At 42.2% G+C, this 18,347-nt stretch overlaps 1 protein-coding gene across 1 annotated transcript in view; it reads right to left on the reverse strand.

Annotated features, from left to right (window-relative positions):
* Window positions 1-18,347, reverse strand: part of Ca5b (carbonic anhydrase 5B) — a 102,084-nt gene that overhangs the window by 6,814 nt on the left and 76,923 nt on the right. The window contains exons 10-13 of the mRNA XM_050160656.1: window positions 9,530-9,648; window positions 7,945-8,040; window positions 5,867-5,929; window positions 4,717-4,872 (exon numbers count right to left, since the gene is read on the reverse strand). Of these exons, the coding sequence (XP_050016613.1) occupies window positions 4,717-4,872; window positions 5,867-5,929; window positions 7,945-8,040; window positions 9,530-9,648 (434 nt within the window). The remainder of the gene's footprint in view (window positions 1-4,716; window positions 4,873-5,866; window positions 5,930-7,944; window positions 8,041-9,529; window positions 9,649-18,347) is intronic.

The following is an 18,347-nucleotide window of genomic DNA, read 5'->3' on the forward strand; positions in this document are numbered from 1 at the left end:
CTTTGGAAGAAAGATGTTACAGCGGGAAAATTAATACAAAGAAAAATGTTGAACTACTTGTGGGCTTCTACAAAAAAACCCTGTAACTTGTGATTATGATGTGATTTCTTCCTGTGTAAAGATTTTAATTTGTTTCTGGAAAATCTGTAATTGTAGTTGTGAGGTAATCTTTTCTTGCATAGAAACTTTTGGCTTAGGTGGTATAAAAGGGATAAGAGAAAAATTAAAAAAGGCAGAAAAAGAAACAGAAAAATAAAATGAACAATTAAGTTTTACCCCCTCGGATAAACCTGTGTATATGTTTAGTAGTGGCTGACTTCCCATCGCTCCAGTTTCTCTAACCTGCTGAAGCTGGTTCTTCAGTAGTACACAGCAAACCAGAAGACTTCTCAGCCTCCATAAGTGCATGAGCATGAGAAGCCCTATTCCAAAGAACCCCGGGCCAATTCATTCTCACTTTCCTCTTCTTCTTCTTCTTCTTCTTCTTCTTCTTCTTCTTCTTCTTCTTCTTCTTCTTCTTCTTCTTCTTCTTCTTCTTCTTCCTCTTCCTCTTCCTCTTCCTCCTCCTCCTCCTCCTCCTCCTCCTCCTCCTCCTCCTCCTCCTCCTTCTTCTTCTTCTTCTCCCTCCTCTCTTCTCTCCCACCCCTCTCCCACCCCTCTCCCACTCCTCTCCAGCTCTCTCCCTCAACCTCTTTCTCCCTCTGTCTTTCCTTCTCCCCCCCCACCCCATGTGTGTGTGGTGTGTGTGCCTTTCATTGGCTTTATTTCTATTTCTAACCGCTTTTCTTGATTGTTTGTCTTATTCCTGTGCCAGTATCATGGCATTTAGTTCTTAAAGCCCTACTTTTGTGAATCTGATCACTCCTTCTTTGTTCTTTCAGAAATCTCCCTGGCTATTTTTGCATGTCTGTTTTGACTCAAATTTATGTCTAGGGGGCTGGAAGGTGGTTCAGTGGTTAAGGGTGCTTGTCATTTTTTTCAGAAGATCCAAATTTAGTTCCCAGCACACATGCTGAGCAACTCAGCCTCTAATTTGAGTTCAAGTGGATCTGGCACCCCTTTTCTGGCTTCTTTGTGAGTGCACACATACACACATTCAAAACCAGAATGAAATGAGGCTGAAGAGATGGTTCCGTGGTTAGGATCACTTGCTGCTCTTGCAGAGAACCTGAATTGAGTTCCCAGCAAACACATGGAGACTCACAACCATCCATAACTCCCGTTATAGTATATCCAAACCTTCTTCTGGTCTCCTTGGAAACTAGTCACACATGTGGTATATACATATACATGTAGACAAATATTCATATACATAAAATAATTTTTTAAAAATAAGACCTTTTAAAAGTAATGTGGTCACTTTAAGTCCTGATGACATGTTTATTGGAGCGACATTAAATTATGGAGACTAAAGAATTCATGGAAAATATAACAACTTAAGGAAAACTAACATCGTTATGATGTCTTCCTGGCCAGTATTGAAGTTAATTAAGTCTTCTTCAGTATCCTGGAAGGTTTTAAGTTTTTTTTTTTTTTTTTTGGTTTTTCGAGACAGGGTTTCTCTGTGGTTTTAAACAAGTAAAAAGAAATCTTAAAAAAGAAAAAAAGAACATTGGGCCAAGCATGGTGGCGCATGCCTTTAAATCCAGCACTCAGAAGCCTGAAGCAGTAGCTAGCATTGCTGATATATATATAAAATTTGTTTTGTTTTGTTTTTGTTTTTCGAGACAGGGTTTCTCTGTGGTTTTGGAGCCTGTCCTGGAACTAGCTCTTGTAGACCAGGCTGGTCTCGAACTCACAGAGATCCGCCTGCCTGCCACCACCACCTGGCTAGGTTTTAAGTTTTATGGTTAGCTTTCCTTGTTCAAACTGCTCAAGTGTATTGTTCAGTTTTATTCTGACCATATCTATGACTTTTTAAATTATATCTTTGTGTCATTATGTCTTTTAACTGACATATAGTTGATATATATCTTTATTTCTATATATTAACACCCCGCACCAACTGTTAAATTATTTCATTTTTGCATTTTTAACTGTTTTCCTCACTTAGCTTTATTTTTTGATCTGATCAAACGGGCCATTTCTACAATGTTTCCTGTCTTTTGTTTTTGAGACAGGATCTCACTAGTGTTGGGATTAAAGGCATGTACCAACATACCCGGCTCTATAACATATTTTTTAAGACAGAGGAGTAGTCTTGATATATTGCTCAGCCCAGTTTTGAACAGCTAGGCTCAGACAATCCTTCTGCCTCAGCCTCCTGAGTAGCTAGGTCTGTAGGCGTACATAGTATATAGATAATTCTAGAATATAATTTAATATAACATTTAATATGGTAGCAGTTATTTCCAGGTGTACCTGTAATCCCAGCATTTTTAAGGTAGAGGCGTGATTATCCAGAGTTCGAAGGTCATTTTTGGCTACATAGTGAGTTGGAGGCCAGAGTGGGGCTACATGAAGCAAAAAAAAAAAATACTTCCATATAAGACATAATTATTGGTATTCTGTATCCATGGGTTCCACATGAATATTAGAAAAATACAGTTGATAGTCAGGAGGCAGACACAGGAGGATCATTGTAATTTCAAGGCCAGTTTGGTCTACACACTGAACTCTAGGCCAGCCAGGAAATTGCTTCTATTGACCATGTACAGAGGCTTTTCTTGACATTACTCCCTAACCAATACAGTAGAAACATTATATAGTATTTCTACTGTATGGCAATATGATCTCAAAAAGTAATATACAGGTGATTTAAAGTATATTGTAAGGTGTGTGTAGAATACATGCAAATGCTAAAGTCTTATGCAGTTCCATATAAGGGACTTGAGTAGCTGCATCTTTACTATATTTGGGGTTCTGGAACCAGTCTTCCACAGTTACCAATGGATGAATGTATTTGCTTTCTAAATTATTTTATTTTATTTTTATTTATGAGCGAGAGAGTATGCCACTTGTGTATGCTATCTATGTGGGCCAGAAGAGGACATTGAATGGTCTGGAACTGGCTGCTTGGATCTGAACTCCTGGTCTCTGGAAGAGCAGCAAGTGCTCTTAACTCCTGAGCCATCTCCCTAGCTCCTGTATTTACTTTTGAACTAAGATCACCATGTTAATAAAGTCTCTATTCATCTGTATTTTAGTACAAATTATTACGGACAGAATAGCAAGGTACCCAGAACTAAGGGGACTGAGGCAGGAGGGTCCCTGGGAGTTCGAGAACAGCCTGGTCTACATAGTGAGTTCCAGAACAGACAGGGCTAGATAGAGAGACCATATTTTAAAAAACAAGAAATGAAACTAAACAAAAACAAACTAGAGGCTGTAGGGGCTTTCCTTCAACTCACTAGCTCACTCCTATTTGAGGGAGTATTACTTTCTCCTTCTTAATAAACTTCTATTTCTTTAAAAAAAAAATAAAGACTTTTACAACTGTCATTAAGAGTCTCCAGAAATGAGGTCCAGAGATGTGACTAAGAGGTAGACTACTTGCCTAGCATGCACTAGATCTTAGGTTCAATTCTCAGTACCATTTTTTTTAAAAAAAGAGTCTGGCGGGGCAATGGTTGTGTATGCCTTTAATTCCAGCACTCAGGAAGTAGAGGCAGGTGGATCTCTGCGAGTTTAAGGCCAGCCTGGTCTACAAAGTGAGTTTAGGACAGCCAGGGCTACACAGAGGAACCCCTGTCTCAAAAAGCCCAAAAAAAGAAACACAAAGTTCTGGCAATGTTAATATTTTTCTTTAGGTAGAGTCACTGATACCATGAATTTTGTTACTATAATAAACAGGCATCCAGGGTTGGCTCAACAGTTAAGAGAGTTTGAGATCAGTAACAACTATCCCTCTGCTTCTGATACACTGCTGGATTCTGTTTCTAATATTGGATTTTACCTCTTTACTTTCTGATCAGTCTCAAATTCACTTTGGTAGGGCTATCACTGGTAGAGTCAGTTATATTGACTTCATAAAAAGTTTGGAAGGTTTTGTTTATTTCTTGTGAAAAGGATTCATAATCAATACATATCCTACACAGCAAGTATTAGAAAATATTAGAAATTATCTGTTTGGAGTGTGTGTGTGTGAGTGTGTATAGGGAGGTGTTACAGGGGATGGAACCCAGAACTAAACTAGATCCCAAACCCATGAGCAAATATCATTGCATTTTAGTAGTAAACTAAACAAGACTTTGTGTATAGGTATAGTAATTATCACTTCAACTGGTTTTCTAAGCAAATATAGACCACAAATAATATTCAGTTTTCTTCATAGTCATAGTTAGTCTCCTGGGCTTTTACTGCAGAATTCCCTTGAGTATTATAAATGCTCTGGACATTTCCAGCTCACCCTTTCCTTCACCGGGGTCTTGATTTTACATAGAGATTCACAGTTACAGAGGAAACACACAATTCCTAAGCAAATATAAAGGCAAATAGCTACGTCCATGTCCTTCTGTGTTTTAAGTCTTTTTCCTGGTTAAGGCTAGAGACAGGAGCAAATGCTCACCTAGTCTGGGCAAGGCCCTGAGTTCAATCTCTACCACCACAAGACAATAAAACAAGCACAAAAAAAGTTCCTTTAAAGTTTCAGGCCAGCCTTGGCTACATGAGACCCTACTTCTCCCAAAACAAACAAGCAAAACTGATGTTAAGATTAGAGCCAAGCGTGAACAGACAGACGAGCATTTCCTTGGATGGAAGATGTGAAAGGAATACCTGATCATGATCAACCTCTACTGGCTGCTTCTTAATGATCCAGGTAACAGACTCGGAGAGGGGCGGTGTAGTGAGAGACCCAGAGTAGGTCCAGTAATCTGGGCAAGCAGGCATCAGACAAGAAGGGTCAAATGATCCAAATTCTGCCAGGGTGTCCTGTCCAAGAGAAGGAGTTATTAGTTATTGGTCAAAGTTACTCAGGCATCAAAGGGTAAGGCAGTGAGTCTCATGGATTGTCCAGGGACTAACAGTGGTCCAGGGCATGTCCAGGGACTAAGGGTACCTTCTAAAACAGCCATCACTACTTCACACAAGATCACACTGTGGATTTGATAGCTCTCCCCGAGAAAAACAACAAAAAACGTTTTCTCCTTTAATTCTTTTGGGGGGTATTAGGTAGTGGCTGCTCATAAACAGAGAGGTGTCTCTTCTTCAAGAGAAACTAACAAGATTTGTCCTTTCAAAACTAGCCCAGAGCTGAGGGTGTAGCTCAGTGCTAGACTGCTTGCCTAGCATGCTCAAACACTGAGTTCCATCCTGGCACTGCAATGAAAGAGAAAGGGAGGGGTGGAGGAATTGGGGAGGAAGGAAATAGGGAAGGAAGGGAATGCCAGAATCCTGAACTAAGAAGAGAAAAAGAGGAAAACAAGAAGAGAGGGAGGGAAGGAGGGGGATAGGAAGGCAGAGAACAGAAGAATGGTGTACTGATTTCTGGGAAGCCGCTCATACGGGATTCTGAATACTGAGGAATTCATCTTGGCAGCTGGACAGAGGACACAGAGCGCTTCACCCTAGACAAGTTAAGTTTCTGTACAACTCTTCTCTCTGCCTACTCATGGGAGGTAGCTAAAGAAAAGAAGGTTGTTCTGAGTTGAGTGTCCCTACAAAGATGGAGAGGGAGTTGTCAGGAAAGAGTAGATTCTGGGTTAGCAAGCACTCAGCAAAACCAGAAAGCCCCACCAAGGTCATTTCTCCCGTTCATCCTGCAGGGTTTAACCACAGGATGGTCATCATCAATGCCAGGTCTCCTCCTGCAGCAGTGTGGAAAGGGAATGTAGTTCATTTCATTTGTCTTCCTGCTTCTACGTGCATTATCTACTCCGAGATTCAAATATAAGATAGGCTTCAGGTGATGTAAGGGGAAGAGTACCTTGTGCTTAATTGATGGCAGAGTGTCCACCAATTTCTGTAGTTCTTTATGATGTTTGCCTAGCTGGAAAAATAAAAGGAGAAGAAATATTATGCCCAATGGCCATCTCGCTGTAGAAACTCAAATAGGATGCGAGTCAAAATTAACCACCTGGTGGTTACATGTAAACAAACCACAGGGCTGAAACTAGATTTCAGCTGGTAATTACAAATATTATAAACAGCGCTAAATTAAATTAGACTGAGAGCAAAATGAACAGGCTGTTTGCTGGCAAGAGCGGCCTGTCTACAGAGAAAGGTGCCTCCTGTTCCCATTAACTATCATTTCTTACGCTGCATTATAAGTGAATGAAATTATAAATTACCCTGTATTTTCACTAACCTTGCTCTTTTAAGACAGGGTTTTACCACGTAGCCTGGGCTGGCCTCAACGTCTCAAACTAAGCATTTTCCAAGTGCTCACATGCCCCAGATGACTTGTGCCTTCTCTATTTGGCTGTGTAGTTTTAAGACCTATTTTATTTTTTTATTTTTATGTATGTATGTCTGTCTGTCTGTCGGAGTAGGGATCTCTGCATGTGGGGCAGATGCCCATGGAGTACAGAAGTACTGAATCCAATGAAGCAGGAGTTACAGGCAGCTGTGAGCAGCCTGGTGCGCATGCTGGGAACTGAATATCACATCAGCAAGCACTCTAGAGCACCAAGCCATTGCTCTAGCCCCTGTAACACATCTTTAGACCATTTGAAACACACTCATAATAGTTACTGATTTTTAACTACTGCTGGTTTGTCCATCTATATGTAGAACACATATATTTTTAGACAATCTCACTACATAGTCCTGGCTGGCCTCAAACCCACAGAGATCCACCTGCCAGTACCTCCTGAGTACTCGACTTAAAAGTGTGCAGCACCACACTTGGCCTGGTACTAATACTCTTTAAAATGTTGATTATGCAGGATAGTGAACTCCCTTGTGAAATTTCCATACGTATATATCATATACTTCAATTATATTCATTCCCCTTCCCGTCCCTCCTCCTCACCTTTCCTATTGATCCCAATGTTTTGCTTGTTTGTTTGCTTGCTTGCTTGCTTTGTTTTGTTTGCTTTTCTCTGTGTAGCCCTGGCTGTTCTGGAATTTACCCTGTAGACCAGGCTGACCTCGAACTCACAGAGACGTCTCTCCTCTGCCTCCTGAGTGCTGGGATCAACGGCGTGTGCCACCATGCCTGGCAGCACTCTTAAAACTCTGAGATTTCTCAGTAGTCCCTCTTCTTAAACTTTTTGAGACAAATTCTCATGTTGTAGCCCACGTTAATACTTATATATCAGCACAGAGGCAGATGGATCTCTGTGAGTTCGAGACCAGCCTGGTCTACAGAGCTAGTTCCAGGACAGGCTCCAAAGCCACAGGCTCCAAAGCCACAGAGAAACCCTGTCTCGAAAAACAAAAACAAAACAAAACAAATTTTATATATATATCAGCAATGCTAGCTACTGCTTCAGGCTTCTGAGTGCTGGATTTAAAGGCATGCGCCACCATGCTTGGCCCAATGTTCTTTTTTTCTTTTTTAAGATTTCTTTTTACTTGTTTTAAGTGTGTGTGCGTGCATGTATGTGCATGAGCATAGGGAGGGTTGATGTGCATTTGAGTGAAGGCATCCAATAGCCCTGGAGCTAGACTTAGAGGCAGTCATAAATTGGTGAATGTAGGTGCTGGGAACTGAACTGTGATCAACTACGTGGGTAGTACATGTTCTTAACCATTAAGCAATCTCTACAGATATTTTTCCTTTTAGTTCTAAATTTTCTTCAGATAAGTAGCTTATATTGTAATGTTCTATCTTTTCAGTGTAAGATACAATAGACCATTTGAACTTGGTGAGATGGTTGGCTTGCTTGTTTGCTTGCTTGCTTGCTTGAGGCAGGGTCTCTCTGTATAGCCTGGCTGTCCTGGAACTCATTATGTAGACTAAGCTGGCCTAGAACTCACAGAGTTCTGCTTGCCTCTGCCTCCCAAGAGCTGAGATTGAAGGTATGTCCCATCGTGCCCGGCCTGAGCGTTTGTTTTTACCTTTAAAAATACACCTATCACAGCCAAGCCGTTTTCTTCCAGGGCTGCATCCTCAAAGGTTTCAAATTTGACTGCATTCCAATGTACCAAGTGCAGCTGAAACAACAGGAAAAGCGAGGTTTATACAAGACCGTGCAGGGCTGCATTAAACTAAACAGACAGCCCCATCCAACATGGAGCATTTAATCTCGTTTCATCTCCTAAAATAGAGCCACTGAGAAAAGTATGTGGCGGTCCGGTACGAAGTGAGATCAACATAAGGAATGGGAAGGAGACATTGCAGCAAGAAGAGCAATATTACTTTGAAAGAGAGGGATTTGTTAGGAGAGAAAAATAAAATTCACAGAGGAAAGTAACTTTGCAATGACGGATCAACATTTTCTTCATCCCCACCCTGATTTGCATGAAATACTAATATCCCAAATCCATTTGCATCTCAAGGCAAAAAGATGTTTATATTAAGAGAAATATATTCTCCCTGTGAAAATTAGATGGGCGCTAGAGACAAATTTCTTCTTGGAGGGATGATCACTTAAAAGGTTTTCATTTTTAGCATCAAATTTAAAACTAAGTTGAGGGAAAAGTTGCAAGAAGAAATTCTATTTGCAAAGAGAAATTCTATTTCCTTGCGCTCTGCTTGCATTTCCATATCAATCATTCTTCGCCCACCTTCCTCAAACCAGGGCATTCCCATCACTTAACCTCCCACGTGGGCCACTTCGAGGTCCCAGTTAGCTCTCCGTCCTGAAGACGAGCCCAACTGCAAGTTCTGGTGCTTTGGCACTCTGACTTCAGAACCCTTCGATAATCTTCCTGTTTCTCTCATTCTCTCTTGCCACGGCCTTCACTGAGAGCCCCACTATTTCCCACTGGGATTAATCTGTTTTGCAACTCTACAGAATGTTATGGCTTTAGGAATGACTGCACCTAACTCAGAATTCAGAACGAATTCCATTCTAATTTTCAATATTTATTGATTTTATATTTTACGTGTCTGAGTGCTTTGCCCGCATGTATGTCTGTGTATCATGTATGTGCCTGGTGCCTGCTGAGGTCAGAAAAAGGCATCAGATCCCCTGGGACTGGAGTTATAAATGGTTGTGGTACCATGTGGGTGTGGGGAACTGAACCCAGGTCCTCTTGCAAGAGGAACAAGTGCTCTTAACCGCCGACCTGTCTCCCCAGCCCCAGAATGCAGTTTCGTCATCTTAAGGTTTATTTCAGATGTACTATTCCGAACAAATATAATTTTTACATGTATAAAATGGGAAGGTTCAAGCCTGTCCCCAGCAAGCTAAACAGGATTTAAAGCGTCACCTGGGACTTCTTGGTAATTTCTGTGAACTAGAAACCCAGAACTCCCCCCACTTACACACACCCATTGCTCTCTGGGACCTTTGCAGCATACTTCTGTTGCTCCAGCCAGGTCTGAACACCTTTACTCCCAGCACTTGGGAGGTGGAGGCAGGAGGATTTCTGTGAGTTCAAAACCAGCCCGGTCTACACAGTGACCTCCAGGACAGCCAAAACTACAGGAAGATCTCATCTTAAAAAAAATTAGAGGATGAAAGGAAAAGAAACATACCTCGGCTGGGTAGCATTTGTTGTCCACAGTGTGCTCGGAACCCCAAGCATCAATGGCCCCCCAGTGAAAATGAAACTGCTTCAGTCGGTAGTTGTGTTCCAGGGGTCCTCCCTCAATCACTGAAATGACACATCCAGCAATTCAGGAGACGTGGAGAAAGGGTGGACCCTGTCCTTGAATCACTTGGAGTATACCATATTACATACAAGTATTTATAAAACTGATTTCCACAAAGTAAACACTGTCTAAAGATTCGGCCGAATAATATCAAGACTGGATCACGTACCAAGCAACATGCAAATGGTAAACGCTAGATTTCAGGTTATTTTAATTAATTAAATTAATTAGACACAAGTTTTCATGTATCCCAGGCTGGTCTCAAACTCACTATATAGCCACAGATGACCATGAATCTGAATTTACATTCACCTTCTGGGTGCTGGGATTACAGTTTGACTTATTTCTCATCTGTAGTTATTGGGCCTAGTTTCCATTGTGTGAAATAAAAATGCAAATTTCTCTTGGTGTACTTATCCAATGCAATGAGATAAAACTAAACTATGCAGACAAAAGCTATTCGACAAAGATTTTAAATTCACTTAGGCCAGCCTTCCCTCAAACTAGGAATTAGTCTGGCTGAGCCTCCCACAAGCTGCCTTTAAAGGAGTGTTTTGTTCTCCTTCTTGGAAAAAAGTGAATGCATTTATTTGTGTTTGTGTGTGTCCCGGACACCATCAGACTTGGCAGTATGCATCTTCGCCTGCTGAGCCATCTCACCAGCCCTATTCTTTTTTTTTTTTTTATACACTAACACCCTCCTTTTCAACTTTTGGGGTTTTGTTATTTTTAAGCCAGGGTTTCATTGTTACCCTGGGTACAACATGGGCACAAGAAGGGGAAAAATGTCACTCTCCCATCCGCTTTGAGCTGCGCTGATCCCCACCCCCAACTTTGCTAAACCATTCTCATTCCTTCAGTCTCATCAGAGTCTAGCAACATCTGTACATGGTCAAATCAATCCAGTAGCGCTACAAGCACACATCTTGTGTATCCTTTTTATTTAAAAGGTTTTTTTTTTCATTTTATATATCAGCCACAGTTCCCCCTCCCTCCCCACCTTCCCCCCAACCCCCCCTCCCGAGCACTCCTCAGAAAGGGTAAAGTCATGATCTTCAGCGTGTACTGTGTCGTGAGTTGCAACTTCTGTGCACAAATGGTGGAGTCTGGCAACCGCAAGGACCAAATGCACTGATGTAGCGGGCAGTGGTCCCCTCTGTATCTTACTGACCTCTAGAGTTTTCTCATATGATGTCTTCTTTTGAAGAAAAAAAAAACGGTTTTGCCAAGCATAGTGTTACACACTTTTAATCCCAGCATTCGGGAGGCAGAGGCAGGCAGATCTCTGTGAGTTCAAGGCCAGCCTGGTCTACAAGAGCTAGTTCCAGGACAGGCTCCAAAGCTACAGAGAAACCCTGTCTCGAAAAAACAAAAACCAAAAAAAAAAAAAAAAAAGAGGTTCTAATCCCAAATTAAGAGGCACAGAGGGAAGGGCCCATTTTTTTCTCTTCTTTCCCTAGGACAACCCTGAAAACATATCCTGGACCTTGACTATTTGCTGCCTCCAAAGACGATGAACAAAGGAGAGAGGAGCTGTCACCAACAAAGTGGCTATGAGGGAAATGAAAGGCAGAACTGGCCTCAGGGTGTTCCAGTTTACCACATAGCCCTGGTTGACACCACACTAAAGACATTTTAAAATCCGAGTGCCAAAATTTCAAGCTGGGAAATTTCAGGGCTAGGACGGTAACTCCATGGTCAAACTGCTGGTGGCCAAGTGTGAGGACTAACGGTTGAATCCCCAGAACTCAGGTGGAATGCTAGGTGAGTGGGTGGATGAGGTGATTCACCTGTAATTCCACCCTAGGAAGCAGAGACGGGAGATTGCCAGAGCAAGCTAGCTAGAAAGACTAGCATCGGGCTGCAAGCTCTAGTTTTGAGTCCAATCAACAGGGAGGAAGAGCGATGATCCCTGGCACCAACCTAAGGCTTCCACAAGTACATGTGCTACCACGAGCATGCAAAAACCATGCACACCACACACACATGAAAACTGGGAGCAGGAAACATTAAAGCTGGGCCATTTCTTACAAACATACGTATTTTCAACCTGACTTGCATCCGTGAAACTCCTCTGGCCATGATGGGCACACAATCTCATTGGACTAACAGGCTGGGTGGGTGAAAAGGCTGCCCCCTTGGAGTAGACCCAGCTGTTCTTCATTGCTACTGCTTCCTTTAAACTCGGCCAGTCTGATTAGTTCTCATTAGCTCCCTGGCCTGTAGATACAGCCACACTGTGAGTCCTGGGAACAAAGAGCTTAGAGCGCTAGCACTGGCTCCAGCACTTTCGAAGTTCCAACCCCCTTGGTGTGCTTAGCATCATATCTGTGTAAACTGGACAACGTGGGGAGGCAATGCAGAGAAGGGTTCTACCATATAATACTGTGGAGAGGAGGAACTCTGAAGGGAAAGAACTTTGGCTTGAACCCGTTGGCTGTTTGTAATTGAAACGCAGTAGGCAAGGAGTTAGATATGAGGTAACAGGAAACAGGAGCTCTGTGCTGGGAGTTGTGTCTCTTGGTTAAGGAGGGAGGTGAGACGTGAAGAAACCAATGAAACTGTGACTGCACACTGGGGGCTTCAGTGCCGTGTTGTGGTTAAACATCCTTGAAGCTGCGGTTAGGTTTGTCCCCGTGTATCAGAAACCCAGGCCACAGGAAACAAAGGGACCGACTTCTACCCTGCTTGCTTGCTTGCTTGCTTGCTTGCTTGCTTGCTTGCTTGCAAAGCCTGATAGAGCCTGCACGGAAGCAGACTCTTTGCTAGTGAGCATACTTGCCAACTGAGGAAGTTCATACGTGATATCACTCTGTAAGTTTACCAAAATAATTTAATTTTTTAAAAGTTAATGTAGAACCTAAATAGGGAAGGGGAGCTGAAAAGGTTTTGGAAGGCATTCTTACCAGATTCGCCACCTCCTGGTGCCCATAAAAGTATAATGTGAGGCACCATTGGGTAGGCAGCACCCTTAGGAGAACAATGGGACCCTCCTCTCCTCTTCCTGAATGCCAGTAAGAATTTCAAGAAAGTTGACTAAGTTGATGACAGGAACCGTCCATGTCAGCCCAGGGATAATGTAGCATCCTCCACTGTTGTGGAATATTACCTTAGCTATGTAAAGATGAGTTACATTTATTTATGTTGTGGAATATTACTTTAACTATGGAAAGATGTGTTGCATTTGTTTATGCTGCATTTGTTTAACTATGGAAAGATGTGTTGTATTTGTTTCCATCTTGCCTGCCTAAGGCACCTGATTGGTCTAATAAAAAGCTGAAGAGCCAATAGCTAGGCAGTAGAGGGATAGGTGGGGCTGGTGGGCAGAGAGAATAAGTAGGAGGAGGAATCTGGGACTGGGAGCAAAAAGAGAAAGAGAGGGAGACGCCCGGGGCCAGCCCGCCAGGCAGCCGCCAGTCACTCAGATATGGGAAAAGCAGAAAAAGTAGGACAGAACGAAAGAAAGGTAAAAAGCCCCAAGGCAAAACATAGATAAAGAGAAACAGGTTAAATTAATTTCTATGTGGGACAAGTATACAATAAGGCCAAGCATTCATAAATAATAATGTGTCTCCAAGCTATGATTTGTGGGCTGGTGGTCTGAGAAAGACCGTTACACTCCCCGACACTTTGTCATAATTACCACACATACTCATTAAGACCAGGGAACTGTGTGTGGCATTCTCAGGGGGTATGATTGTTGGATTTCTTCTTCTTCTTCTTCTTCTTCTTCTTCTTCTTCTTCTTCTTCTTCTTCTTCTTCTTCTTCTTCTTCTTCTTCTTCCTCCTCCTCCTCCTCCTCCTCCTCCCCCTCCTCCTCTTCCTCCTCCTTCTTCTTTTGATTTTGAGACAGGGTTTCTCTGTGTAATCCCAGCTGTCCTGGAACTCACTCTTGTAGATCAGGCTAGCATGGAACTCACAGAGATATGCTTGCCTCTGCCTGGTACTGGTACTGAAAGTGTGCATCCCTGAACCAACTTGTGAGTTTAAAAGTCAACTTGCTGCAACCCAGAAACACTCGCGAATGGAGTCTGAGTTGATAAATTGGCTAGGTCAGGTTGGCCTGTGGGGATGTCTGTGGGTGATTGACTGTTACTCGAGGTGGGAAGACCCACCCTGAATACGACTGGCACCATGGCTTGGCACCACTTGGATGGTGTAAAAATAGAGAAAACTAGCCAGGGAGAACCAGCAAACAATATTCCAGGCGTTTCTCTCTCTGCTCTTGACCATGGTTGTGAAGCTTTAAATGTCTGCCTTGCTTTCCCTCCAGTGATGGACTATAATCTGGAACCATAAGCCAAATAAGCCCTTCCTTCCCCGTGTTGCTTTTTGTTAGGATATTCTCATAGCGACAGAAATAAAACTAGAACAGGGACCCGGATAACAAAGCCATACTCTGAAAAGGACAGCAGTGTGGCGCTCACATGCCTTCTAGTCTAGAGCCGTGAGTTTCTGGTAGGTAGGTTGTGTTGCCTCTTTAGTCATGCCGGGTTTTAATAGCGTCTTCTTTAATGTTTTCTTGGCTCATCTAATTGAACCTTTGTCGATGCTGTTGCTCCTTCCAAAGAACCACTTTTTCATTCCATTGATTTCTGTTCAGCTCATTATCATGGCCTTCTTTCCTGCTTTGGGTTTAATTTCTTCTGGTGCAGTTTCTTAGGGTGGGAAGCTAAGTTTAGTGATGGGACAATGCTCTTCTCTGTTATGGGCCTTTTCATCTATGAATTTCCCTTTAAGACGATGCTTTAGCTGCTCTAAGACTTGGCAGGATGCTTTATGTCACATAACTTCCCTGGCTCTTTTCCTTCACTTTATTCCAGATCATACAACACACTCTGCAACAGGATTTCTCGGGGCATTTTCATTTCCTATTGTATTTTGAAACTCATAAATTAGATTTTTCTCCCTAGAACTGTTCCTTGCTTTTCTTCATTTCTAACATGTCTTTACTTTCTTTTATTATTTTCTTTACTTTTGATGCGTAGGTACTCTATTTTTGCCTCTTTGGGATTACTGTGGATTTATTTTTGAGACAGGATGAAGAACCAACAATGAAGAATAAGCAGGGACTAAGAGGCAGTCAATCACTGAAAGGAAAAATGAGAGAGAGAGAAAGTTACAGACTTAGTAGAGAGTGATGGCATCCAACAGGAGATGATAATCAAGCGGTATAAAAGAGCTGTCACTTTGAGTCCATTCCGAGAAAATGAAAAATAAGCAATTACTCAAGATTTTTTCTTGCATGTTTATAAAAACAGTGTGACTGACTGCTAGGGATTGACTCACTCAGGGAAACAGCATCAGAGGATATTAGTCAGGTAGGTCTGTAGAATCTAAACATCTGTTGTGATGGAAACATGAGTTCTTTGGTTTTCCTCTGATATTGCCCATGCGAAAGAGTAGAATAGGACTCCTTAAATCTACAGTTCAAAAGAAAAAGAGAGACTACACAATTTTAAAACAGCTATGGAAGCCAAGTTAGGGCACACATGCAGTAGCAGCACTTGAGAGGCAGAGGCTGGAGGATCAGGAGTTCAAGATATCCTTGGCTACACAGAGAGCTAGAAGCTAGCTTCGGCTACATGAGATCCAGTCTCAAACAAAACAAAACCCTAGCCATTTAACTCTGAATGCTCTTGGGCTTAACTCACTTGGCTCAGAGAAACCATCAGACAGCTTCCTGTGATTCCCCACTCAACACAGCCAAGATAAACTGTCAACCTGCTAAGTCCACCAAGGGCTTTCAAAGCTGACCAACACCCTAGCGTCTGCAGACAGAAAGAAAATTACGAGGAACGGTGCTATGACTAACTCTGAAGGGACTTTGAGGTGTATCCAGAGTGAGGTGTGCGGGTAGGTTCCCACAGCTAGGCAGAGTGAGTGTGTGCGGGTCCGCACCCACAGCTAGGTCTGCCTATTAGGCCAAGAGGGATAGCAGCTGAGAGCCAGCACAGTAGCAGGGAACACAGGGACTTAGTTTGCTGTTTTGAAATTTCCTGGAATTCTTACATACGGGGTAATACAAGCTTGCAGTGGAAATGGGGAATAAATTCTAAGTTTGGGGAAAAGTATGAGAAAAAATGTTCACAAATCTGTAAGGAAAAAGAGCAAATTCCTTCTTAGTGTGAGGCATGTGAAATAACACATTCAGGATTTGGGGGAGGGGCTGTATTGCACTATAAAGCAGAGAAGATCGGAAAGATGGCCCAGTGGGTAAAAGGATTTGCTTTGCAAGCCTTAGGACCTGGGTTTTAATCCCCAGCACCCATGCAAAACTGGGCCTGGCCACACATGCTTGAAACCCCAGCACTGGAAGACAGAAAGAGAATCCTAACATTTTACTGGCAGGCCAGCCTCGCTGAAATGAAAGCTCTGGGTTCAGTGCGAGACCCTGTCTGAAGGGAATAAGGTGGCTAGTAATAGAGAAAGACACCTGACATCTTTTTGTGGCTTCTGCATGCACATGCATGGCTACATAGATCTGCATGCACTACATAGGCTTGCATATATTACACACGCACATGCACCCACATAGGACAAAGCAAAGAATGGGGGATGTGGAGACATTGTAGTACAAAAAGGACAGGTTTGAATACTGAATCATAGCAGAGAAGGATGCTAGAAGGAAGATAACGGGAGCCTCAAAGTTCTTGCCTTTAAGGCTTCCATTCGGGGTTCACTTAAAGATGCCAGGATAAACTAAAGGAGGGACTAAAAATCTGGGGGTAAAGAAGTCTACCCACAACAGGTTCTGTCTACCCATGTTTATTTACTCTCTCTTCAATCATCATTTCTCGTTGTTCCACCCGTTCCAAACATTCCCAGTCATATATATCCTTACAACCAGCAATTCCCCAGTCCTAGTAGGTTCCAGGGCTGGAATTCTTTTGCCCCATAGAAAATCAGATAAAAGTTTTCACACACAGACACACAGATCTGCGCATGTCTGATGACTCCTTAATGGAGAAAGTTAGCTAAGAAAGGAACTAAATCATCAGGGAATTCTAGAAGAGAAGTGTGCTACGGTACATTTTTAGGGGGTTAGAAAGAGCCAAAAAGTTTATTTTCAGTACAATTATGAATAGGGCATGGATTGTTTAAATCAGTACACTGTTTCTTTTCTCTTAGCATGCATGGAGTCAGGGAGAAGCTGATGGCTCTTTATCAGAAAGCACATACACCAGATAGACACTTCAGTTTCTATGGACCCAGGTCTGGAGTTTATACTTATTGCTCAATGGGTTTTTTTTTTCCATTTTAAATACTTATTGTTCTAGGTGGAAGAAACAAAGAGGAGACCCAGGCCTCTAAATGATCAGTTCTGGGGTGTGCTGTTATCAGCAGCTCTGGTCGTAGGGTAAAACCAGAGCAGCAGCTTGAGTAAGCAGTAATTCTGTCCTTGGATATCTGTGACTATCTTAAATGGAATGCTCTTTGTCTGGGCCCTAAACACTGACCAAATGCCTACTGATAAAGATAATTGCAGGAAGGCAGATTTCTGTGTTTACCTGGGAGAGAGGAATGAAAGCTGGCAGTGGGAAACTGTTCTGTACTAGAGAATCAATTCCCAAAACTGAAACAGAAAGGGTGTTCAGCTACAGCGAAAAATCTACCGCAAAAGACAGCCACTTTATTCACAAAGCAGTAATGCCAAAAAGCCTGCCTTTTGGTTTAGCTTTACCAGATCCCTTGGTTCTGATAAGTCGTTTGTGAAGCTGGCTGAGCAATTACTGTACAATGTTGCAGTTTGTAGCTGGAAGATAATCAGAGAGAGAGACCACTGGGAAGAGTGGTCTGTTTACAGTCCAGGGAACCAAAGAGGCCAGAGCACCATATCTAAGCATCCAAGAGTTACAGGAAAATGCAAATAAAACAAAGGAACAGCTGAGATTCCCAGATCAGTTACATATGCCAGTGCTTTTAAAGTACATGTTTTTACCTTACCCAGCATCACTGTTATGGACCCACCTTCTCATATTCATGAGAGAAAGCCATTTTCCTAAAGTTCAGGAACTGCCAACATCAGTTCTAAAACTATCCAAGGCCTGCTTGGTGTTCTGTGCACCACAGGACCGTCAGCACCATTCTGTGTCTAAAATGCTACTTATGTTCACCTTCCCTGAGGGTTGGAATACACAAAAATGTCTACAGAGTTTCCGGAGAAGCCCCTGTCCAGGGTCCATGGGAGGAAATGGAGCAATGGGAGGAAGGTGTCAAAACTGTTCCTAATTGGGAACCACTACATTATCTATACTATTTTGAATAATTGTCTCAAAGTAATAATTACTGGACATCATCAAATTCATAGTGTTTTCTTTGAGATGAGATCTCTCTGTGTATCTCTGGCTATCCTGGACCTTACTCTGTAGACCAGACTGGTCTTGAACTCACAGAGATCCACCTGCCTCTGCCTCCTAAAGGTGTATGCCATGATACTCTGCAAAACTAAGTAATACTGTTTAACAAAACTAGCATGATATAAGTTTCTTATTTCTCTAATATGTTAGATAGTTAAGACTATAATCTAGCACACACATAAATATTATTTTTGGCCCATTTCAGGTATATTGCAATCTGATAACTTAAATGTGATTTATAATATTTCTGTTTAATATGCTGATTCCTGTAAGGTCAGCAAGCAGAGGAAAATTTGTACCAACTGAATATATATATATATATATATATATATATATAAAAA

Source organism: Alexandromys fortis, unplaced genomic scaffold (genome assembly GCF_014885135.2).
Source record: "Alexandromys fortis isolate MF-2015 unplaced genomic scaffold, M_Fortis_MF-2015_v1.1 scaffold_120, whole genome shotgun sequence".
NCBI classification, from domain to species: domain Eukaryota; kingdom Metazoa; phylum Chordata; class Mammalia; order Rodentia; family Cricetidae; genus Alexandromys; species Alexandromys fortis.